This window comes from Octopus bimaculoides, chromosome 3 (genome assembly GCF_001194135.2).
Source record: "Octopus bimaculoides isolate UCB-OBI-ISO-001 chromosome 3, ASM119413v2, whole genome shotgun sequence".
Taxonomy (NCBI): Eukaryota; Metazoa; Mollusca; class Cephalopoda; order Octopoda; family Octopodidae; genus Octopus; species Octopus bimaculoides.
Genome location: NC_068983.1, coordinates 149,269,581 through 149,279,885, shown reverse-complemented (window position 1 = coordinate 149,279,885; position 10,305 = coordinate 149,269,581). Strand labels below are relative to the sequence as shown.

The following is a 10,305-nucleotide window of genomic DNA, read 5'->3' as shown; positions in this document are numbered from 1 at the left end:
ATATATATATATATATATATATATATATATATATATAGATAGAGAGAGAGAGAGAGAAAGAAATTTTCTTATAAAGTATGTTTTTAAGTATACTTCACAATATATGGACAGTATTAAGAAGTGCTCATTGCAAGCTAAATCGAAGGATAAGGGAAATTATAAAACTACATCTTTTACTGTCCAACCACCAAGGCTAAATGAAAGTTATATACCAATTTATTTTCATTTCAGTTCAGTTCCATATCTATTGATATATCTATCAGCATATCTGTAAATTCGCCAATGTAGCTACCTAGCTAATTAACTACCATGTCTGCATTCCCCTCTGTATCTGTCTACTCTCATAATACTGTGAAGTATTTAAAAAAAAAAAAAATTATCGCAGTGCCCAAGCATAGCTACAGCTTTTGGTCTGGAACAGGAGAACGATAAAAGTAACATCCACAGCTATTTACTAAAGTTATTTCACTTTAATGTAACTATCAATCAATATATCTTTAAATGCATAATTTTATAAATTTTCATGACATTGTTTCACTATGTTAAACATTTTGACTGTGCCTGTGATTTCAACTCACAAATGCAGAATAGAAATCTTTCTGGATCTTTTTTAAAACGGGGGCCACATTTTTCATTAACGAAACACTTTGAAACTTGCAACACTGGTAGAATGTGTCATATAAAACATCTTTTTCTCTTAGTCTTCTTAAAAAAAAAAGAAATCCATCAGTTATTCCATGTTAAAGTTGTATTTCTGTAATTTCAACCAATCAGACGTCCATTCAGCCGATATACATTAAGTGCCGACTACATAAACAAACGATTCTGAAACAATTAACCCTAACCCTAAGGTTAGGGTTAAAGCAAATTTAAAATGAAAAAAGCAAATAAAATGAAAGTATGGAGATTAAATACGCTTTACATCGCTTAATCAGCCAAAGGAGTAAATATAAACAACTGAATACTTGTCAGTGATTGGTTGAAATTATCTAAATAAGACAATTTTTTACATGAAATAAATTCGAATACAAAAATATTTTTCTGTTCTATAACACAAAATAGATAAGTATACGAAGTTTGAAAGTCTTTCCGTACCAAAAACACTATGTAAAACATTAATGAAAAATGTGGCCCCCGTTTTAAAATAGATCCATCTTTCTTATATTCGTGTTATTACCTCTCTTGGCATAAGCATAACGTACAAAACAGACAGCAAATACATAGCATAATACAGATTTTTGATTGATTTGAAATTATCTCGGCTTCAAAAAGAGGGACAGATAATCTCAACACTTCTCAAAAAAAAAAAAAAAAAAAAAAAAGGAAATGCCACAAAAGAAAAGATAATCTTAATTTTTAGCCTACAGATATACCTTTACATCCATCTCATCTCACTTCAATAATGGCCTTTTCTGAACCAGCTAGCTGATCAAGACCTCTTCAAATTAAGGCCACATAGCTCACTCATGCATATTACTATGCAATTTCCATACTCTATGCTAAACACCTTACCCAGTTCAGCATTAGAAAATCTTACATGGGTACTGGAGACAAAGGGAGCAGCAGATGCATTTGTACAGTTTTTAGTCTTATCTCTAAATTATTAACTTTAAAAACATTTTTAAGTGTAATATGACAATCTGATTGTTAGCTATATTCACAACAATATGTTCTACTATAGGCACATCATCATCATCATCATTTAACGTCTGCTTTCCATGCTAGCATGGGTTGGACGATTTGACTGAGGACTGGTGAACCAAGTGGATACACCAGGCTCCAATCTGATTTGGCAGAGTTTCTACAGCTGGTTGCCCTTCGACCTGAAATTTTGGTGAAGGGCTTAGTCAACAACATCAACCCCAGTGTTCAACCAATACTTACTCCATTGACCCCAAGAGAATGAAAATCAAACTCAGCAAAATTTGAAACCAGAACATATGTTGCTAAGCATTTGATCTAGTGTGCTAATGATCCTGCAACCTCACTGCCTCAATAATTAATAGACGAATGCAAGCCAACATTGTTCAAGGTTTGTGTATACATACATGTTACACACACTGTTACCTATTACCTTATACTTATAGTACTCACTAATGGTAGGGTGATTCTAGGCAGTAACTTACTTGCACCATATACAAGATCTTTTTAATTTTACACATAAGTTTAATATCTTGCTTTTTATTTGCTGAGAGAATACAACACAAAGTATAAATTTCTAAATACTTACTTCATTTTCCAACTAATGTATATTTTATTAAGCCAACTGCATTTAAACTAGGACATTTTATCTAAAAATATTTCAAACTTGAGGTAACAATATAATTATGGAATAAAACAGAAATGATATACATACTTCTTTGTCTTGCCCATCCCATGCATCAATATTCAAAATTTCAGGTAGTTTGGCATTTCGAAGTGGAACAGTTGAAGACTTTCCATACAGCAAGTCTCTGTAAAACATCATTAAACATCAGCAGGGGAGGAAAAAAAGCTTAAGAAATGTTAAGACATGAGTCTGACTGTAACTAGTGTAGTGTAAATGTCCAAATTAGTTTTTATTACACTTTGCATGATGCTAACTTGTTCACATAGTAACACAAAATAAATTTTAAAATAACAAAAAAGACCCCCACCCCCCATTACTGACTATTATATTTCTCCTTTATTTCTATTGAAAACGAGCAATGTACTTTGTAGCTGATCTGGATAATTAAAAACCTACAAGCTCAGATTTCCACACTGATACGATGTATAATTATATCAACAAAATCCATCTCACCCAAAATAAATTGGTTTCAACTTACCTGAAAAATTCATTCAACCCTGATGCTGAGAATGATCCTTTAAGTGGAGAATATTTCATACTACGATAGTTCAAAGCAACCATTGCCTGAAAACAAACGTCTAAACATGTATAAATTTTACCCAGCAATGTTTTATCAATAACTTTACTTTTAGATAAATTAACTTGTAGCAAATACCGTTTTGCCTAACTCTTTAAATTGACATGCAAACTGTATTATTTTGATAACATGCACTAACATTCCCAGATCTGCATTCATGATCTTCCTTTAACATGGTTATCTTCCACTGTCATCACAAGCAGCTGATGCTTAGCAGTGTTTATCTTGCATGTACTCTATTCATAGTTAATACAAAGATTTCATTTATCAAAAGTAAGCTGTTGACATCTTGAATGCAATTGATAGGTCTACGAATTTTTTGGTGGTATAATGCGTTAATGTATATTTTTCCACACAAGAGTTTTGAAAGAGATTTTAATCAAAAGTTGATGTTGAAATAATAAGTCAAATTACTCACAGGGTAGCCAAACCCTCCAATACCAAATGCTTCTTCTAACTGGGGTTGGGATCCAGCTTCAGCCCAAACCCATCTGAAAGAGAAAATAAAAAAGAGGATTAAAATTAAGAGAAGTGAAGAGGAGAAATATAGTTCAAAATTACTGTTATGAGTACAGGAAAAATTCAGATGTTAAATAAGTAAAAAATTATCATTAGAAAAGCAAGATTAATTTGAAGCATAGGCTTTCTACGCCAGCATACATTGAAAAGATTCACAGAGATTATTGCATTTTTTTTAGATATGTAAAATGTTCTGCTAAGAGGCAGAGTGTTTGAATTTGGGGAGAGGGTATAAATTCATTATATCAATAATATAATTAGAATGGTAGTTATTTTATCAATTCTAGAAGAATGAAATCATCTGAAGCCCAGCAGGATTTGAACTCAGAAAACAGAGATGAAGTTTTAAGTACAAAGTATTTTGTCTGTCATCCCAAATCATTAACACTATAACAATGATTGTAATTAATAATGTTTTGACAAAACATACTGCAAAATTTTCTCAAGAAGTTACATTTATATAAAATCTCAAAACTTAAAATATTTTCTCAAGAGTGTAAAACCACACAAAACTTCCGACTAACAGGTGAAAATAAAAGGCGACAAATCCAGTCTATTTTAATTCAAGACAGGGAAATGAAATTTTGAATTATGCACTGCTGATCAAAAGGAATGTTTTGTTTGTGTGAACTCAGTCTTTTCCTCCCCATAGATGTTATGCATTGAAGAAACTAACATAGCAAGAAAGGTTAGAGAGATTAGAGACATTACACATATCAAAGTTAGAGGGAAAAAAAAAAAAAAAAAATTACCCCCAAAGATTTCGCTTGTATTTTTCTGACATTTTTTCCACTATGGAAATAAAATTGTTTCTACACTCTGACTGGCAATCATAGATGACTGGTAAGATGGAAATTACACACAGCTGGCTTTTCTCACAAGCATCTTTGAGCACACTGGCAGTAATTACCTGAAGACAACACATAATATTAGTATTAAAAAAATATTAGATACCCAAGTCACTCTCAATTATTTAATAAAGAACAGCCTTTTTTTGAATAAAGCTTGTATTAAAAAAAATAAGTTCTTTAAACCTCATAGCAAGTTTCTATTAAAGAAAATATAAATTTAGAAGATTTACAAAAATCGAACTATAAAGTTTGTAAGTTCAATACAGTGAACCTGATTGACAAAAACAATTTTGAAGTATTATAAATTGATTTTCTTGCAGCACGTTTCAAATAAACAATATGCTTAAATCAACAGGTTTTTAGATAAAGTAATTGTCAACTGTTAGTAGTTAAATATTTTGTCATGCATTCCTAACTTCCAAGTTGCAAACATAAATCATTCAATATATGCTAGAAAATAAAGTGAGCTTACCTCATTGACTGGTGGTGCAGGGACATTCTCAGCTACTTTTTCCAATGACCAAGCAACTATATCACTAGATGTCCGGCCACCATCATATTCTTGAGCAGAACCATCTTTCACACCAGCTGGGAAGAACTTAATTGTTGGGAAACCACGGATCTGAAAGAAAAAGAAACACACATTTATGATTAGAGACAAATTTGTTCAAATTCAGACAAACTAGAGCAATAGTAATGTACCTAGGTCAGGTGCACTATAGTCATTATAATAATACAATTACGCAATCACTATATTCTTAAAAAACATACACTTCATATAAACCAAAAACAACATAAATTAGTCAATTACTTGATAAGAAGCCAAGTAATGAGAAAATATATGTTTCTCAATAACAAAAACAATTTTCAGCTGATGCATTCTAGACACTGAATTGTTTACAAGTAGCATGAGGAAATAAAGTTTATTGTAGTAAGCATTGAAAAACTAAATGGTAGTGTCTCATTAACTAGCAAGACTAAGCACAAATGATCTCATGGTTAAAAGGTTTTAATAGACTAGCATGTGGAAAGCTGGTTTCTCGGATGTTCATCATTTGACTATCCCTTGCTACAACAGAAGATGAATAGAGGATATAAAAATTAAACACTTACACCATATTTCTCAGAAGTTAATGTGTGGACAGTAGCATCGAGAGCACCTAACTTAACTTTGCCTTTCAATTCAGTAGCTGCACTTTGCCACTGAGGTGCAAGATTCTTGCAATGGCCACACCAAGGAGCAAAGAACTCAACCAGCCACATATCATCACTCTTCAATACCATCTCTTCAAAGTTGGAATCTGTAAGCTCAATAACATCATCAGCACTGCCTGTCTGAAATGAGAGAAATAAATAAAACCGTTTATACCAAGATCCAGTAAAGATATATCCTTTTGCTTAAATAAACTAATTTTCACAATGAATTGTACTGTCTTCATTGTGTTATGGGTACTTCTCTACCTTGAGGGCAAAATTCAAATCCCATTGGGGCTTGAACATAAAAGGCCAAAAATGTTATTATTTGCTCTGCTGTTCATATAGTTCCTTATTCATTGTTTGGCTACTCCCAGCCATACAGAACTGACAAAAATATTGATTGAAGTGATCTGATCATGTGTGTTAGATTTTGGATGTGAAGTGAAACTTGTGTAAGTAACCAGTGAAATGCTTCTTGGGTTAAGAGTAGACACAAGTGATAGTTTATGATGTTTATTGTAACAGTTTAACATCTCCAACACAGGTGATATTATTGATAAGAACAAGGAGTACACAGATTTCAATTAGATACACTTATCTAAGGAGAACAGTAACTCAGTTCAATGTAAACTGAATTGTTTTACACAAAACTTCAATTTGAAACAATATTTCTTCATGCAATGAAGAATTTACAAGCAACTGAGACCTTTAATATGAGGAAAGTAATGTTATGGATAGCATAAAGATGTAAAGTTTTGGAATATAGAGTCGATAACCTGGTTTTGAATTGCAGCTGCAAAGCATGAAAATTAATCATAACCATCTCCTGCTTCATTAATCAAATGATAATGACACTTTGATGGATAATAGTTATATAAAGTCAAATAGCAAACATTTAATGCAAGATATGTAAAAGAAAACATAATCTAGCGACCAGTAACAAAAAAATTAGCTTCAGTTTTAATCATTAAATTATGAAATCTGAACAATTAGTTACGTATTGTAGTTTACATGATGATAAATTTGCTTAATTAATTAACAGCTGCTTCAAGTTACACTTTAACTATATGACTGAAACATTTTAGTTGTTAAATATATAAAACACAAAAAGATAAATTTTAAATATGGTAATTAGACTATACATAAGATTTTCCCGTAACCACAAAATCTAAATGGCTTAAATGGTTAAAGTCTATTCAGAGAAATTATTTTGATATTTGATCTCTACATAAAAATTCATTATGAGAGTGCTTTTCAGAGATGTTTTAACAACAACCTTATTTCTCTCCTATAAATATGTGGTTGTGTGTCTTATGAAAATACTTATTTCGTTTTAATCAGTGGCAAGGGCTGTGTGAGACAGTTGATATCTCACTTTCTGTTTCTATCTTTTTTACCCTGCAAAATCTGGTTGCAATTAAAGGAAGGTCCAGAGAGAGAGAAATTATTAGGAATGTAGCACAAGCAATTCAAGGACAGTTTTTGGTTACAAAGACCAAAATTGCTTTCTAATTACATTTAAAAAATTGAAAAGATTGCATTTCAAACATCTTAGAATTTAGTTTATTTTGAAACACTGTAAGAAAGTTCCAGAAATAGATTACTCCTAATTTTAATTTTAAATACTGTAAACAAAATCAAGCCAAAACCAACAAAGATTATTTCAATAAATACAAACCTTATGTCCACCACTGCTGCCACCACCACTGCTACTGCCACCACCGCCACCACGTGTTCGTTGAGATATCATATTAGACAGATATTTCTTGGCAGCTTCTACAACACTATTTGCAGTTCGACCACCTTCAAAGACAAACCATAAATATTTTCTGATATCATAAGCACATTATCAAGTTTATAAATGAACTATTACGCAAACAAGTGGCCTACTCATGTGACAACTAATTACACAAGAAAATCTAAAACTATGGGTAGTTTAAATTATTTCTCAGATACATGCATTGCTGTTCTTAAAGGGATGCTTTTTTTTTTACCCCTATTATTACCTTACATATCACTTCAAATGTCATTTTTACATTGGCTCTCTTTACATGACCATCTAGGTTACCTTTCATTGGCCTTCTAACATGACTAAAATACTGTAGTCGTCTTTTAACGTCCGCTTTCCATGCTAGTATGGGTTGGACGATTTGACTGAGGACTGGTGAACCAGATGGCTACACCAGGCTCCAGTCTGATTTGGCAGAGTTTCTACAGCTGGATGCCCTTCCTAACTGTGCATATAAATATACCAAACTAAATAAAAAAACAATATTTGCACATATTTAAGATATAATTTTCTTTGCGTGCTCTTCTCCCGTCTCTACAGACCCTCTTCTTTCAAGCCTCTCTCACCCATCCTTCATCCCTATGGTACCCAATAGCCTTTCTTCTTCTGCTTTTCCTTTATCTCTTTTTCCCCATCCTCAACATTTTTAACATCCGTTTGGCAACGTCTGTGCAGATAGGTGTATAGGAAAGTGGGTTATACATCATTAGATGTATACCTGACTTTCCTATATAATATTAAGAATATAACGGAACGCTGAACTCCAGACTATCAACTTAAACAACATTTATTTAAGGTGGAATATATATACATCTTTAGCTCTTGTTTACTGTTATGTCTTCTGTGTGTGTGAGCATGGTTGTTGGGACGTTGGTATGTAGATGTAAGCGAGCTGTCGAGCGTAAGTTCAAAAGATGGAGAGAGACAGCTAAACACGTCCATGCTCAATCGCTGGCCAGCAAGAAAGAGGCAGAATGAAGCGGGAAAGCTTGGTTGTTGAATTCCACGCATGCGCACGGCGTTACTACAGGTGCATCTTCTCTAGCATGACATATCACCACTCGCCATGATCCTTAGTCAACTCCTTCAGGAGATTAGTTGTCACTACTTTGTCTCCCCTCTACCATGGACTCCACCAATTTGGGGCACTTGGCACTTCTTTATACAGCCGACATCTTTCGTGTCAATCACATGCTGTACCAGAGGAGTCTTCTCTCTTGTACACATTTGATTCCTCATATATTTTTTTCTCAGTTCTTTGTGCACATGAACATTACACACTCAGCAGCAAGTGCCTGGCTCATTTCTTTCTAGCCTTTGCAAATCTGCTGTATTGAATGTCCACAGTGCTTCTATGCAGCAGTATTGCACTTTGTATATAAGCATCAATCTACCCTTTACTTTCATAGAGAAACCCATACCAGTAAATGTCACAGCATCTTAACTTTTTCCAGCTGTTCTTATTCAGATTACTATACTTTCAGAAGAGCCATCTCCACTACTGATTACACCATTTTGGTAACAAAGACTATTAACTACTTCTAGAGATGTTTCCAAGCATATGAAAGAATCCATTTCACAAGTAGTCTTATAACTGACTGCTGCTATGCATCTGTTACATATGAAGTTTCCCTTTTTTATCAGACTGCTTACCATCCCACTATGCTTTGTGTTGTGCATCTATAGTTCACATTGAATACATTTACTTGATTTAAGAGATTTGCCTTCAGTCAAGAGACTTTTCTTTCATGTTTAACACAGTTTTAGTCTGTAATAAATTTACTTTTAGGTTTTACCGTGTCTGGAGTCATCAGTATACAAGAATTCCCATAGACAGCAGCTGTTAATTCTTTTAGCATTCAAATCACTGTCAAATGTAATGTAGATTTATTCGCAAAGTTTTGAATTAAAACCATGCATTATCTCATGTCTTCAACATTTCACTGATGTGATTATCCATATTCAGAATGACATTGTATGTTAGGTGTGAGAGGTTGGATCCAGCCAGCTTGAACATATAACAGGTAGAATATTTGGGTGAGATATAGCCAGTTTAAATGCTTTATGCTTACATCTACTTGTCTCCAAGTCAATTTCATCTAATCTACTTGTCCCTGTGTCAACATCGTCATTGATAAACCGAAAGTTTTGAACTAGAGAGGGAAAGATGGGTTTCTGGTGGCAGGTGGATATCAAAAATGTTACTAGAGGTAGGTGACATCTGCAGTTTAAATAATATTAAAAAAATGTTTCTTAAAAACACAAACCTTGATAATCTTCTGGCTTAGATTTATGCTGCCCAAACACTTTAATAGTGGGGAAACCTTGGATACCATATTCCCCAGCCATTCCTCGGTGAGCATCAGCATCAAGTTGCCCAAGTTTCACAATACCCTTAATAGAAAAAAAAAACAAAAAAACACACACACACACAGCATTAAAATTTATTTTCAGACATATATAAAGAATAAACCTTAGAGAGTCATATACTTATAATATAAATTAATAGTATCTGAGAACACTATTTTCCACACTCCTCTGAAAGACCCCTGCCCACCACCACTGCAATCAATCATCTTAATAGTACAAAAATCACAACTAGGCAACTATAAGTAGTCACCTACTGATTTATATCCTGTTACCAACACTGTAAACCACCCAACTTCCTATAATAGCCCAGTACATTTTTGCTATAAATGGATATCATGTACAGCTACAATTTCAGTCCTGTAGGCTGCAAATGCATTGTGTAACTGATGAATATTTGATTAAATTGTAATATGGAGCTCAACTTGAGGAGTGAAAAATCTCAGTGATATCAGAACATTACAGTACTGATGGACTTTGGGTACTGTTATTGCTACCTTTACTTCCAGAACACATTTCTGATGAATCAAGCAATGATCACATGAGTCATATTGTAAACACAACTTTTGCTCAAAACATGTTAATATCAAATAAAAGATAAATAGAGCTATCTATACACATCCTTGAGCAAAGCCTGTTGCTTTTCTCAAAAACAGGTTCTACAACTAAGAAACTT

At 33.2% G+C, this 10,305-nt stretch overlaps 1 protein-coding gene across 2 annotated transcripts in view; it reads right to left on the bottom strand.

Annotated features, from left to right (window-relative positions):
- Window positions 1-10,305, bottom strand: part of LOC106876676 (protein disulfide-isomerase A6 homolog) — a 29,546-nt gene that overhangs the window by 1,756 nt on the left and 17,485 nt on the right. For both annotated transcript variants that reach the window (XM_052966621.1, XM_014925310.2), the window contains exons 4-11: window positions 9,530-9,656; window positions 7,152-7,276; window positions 5,390-5,611; window positions 4,749-4,898; window positions 4,178-4,335; window positions 3,325-3,397; window positions 2,808-2,893; window positions 2,357-2,453 (exon numbers count right to left, since the gene is read on the bottom strand). In XM_052966621.1, coding sequence (XP_052822581.1) covers window positions 2,357-2,453; window positions 2,808-2,893; window positions 3,325-3,397; window positions 4,178-4,335; window positions 4,749-4,898; window positions 5,390-5,611; window positions 7,152-7,276; window positions 9,530-9,656 — 1,038 coding nt within the window. The remainder of the gene's footprint in view (window positions 1-2,356; window positions 2,454-2,807; window positions 2,894-3,324; window positions 3,398-4,177; window positions 4,336-4,748; window positions 4,899-5,389; window positions 5,612-7,151; window positions 7,277-9,529; window positions 9,657-10,305) is intronic.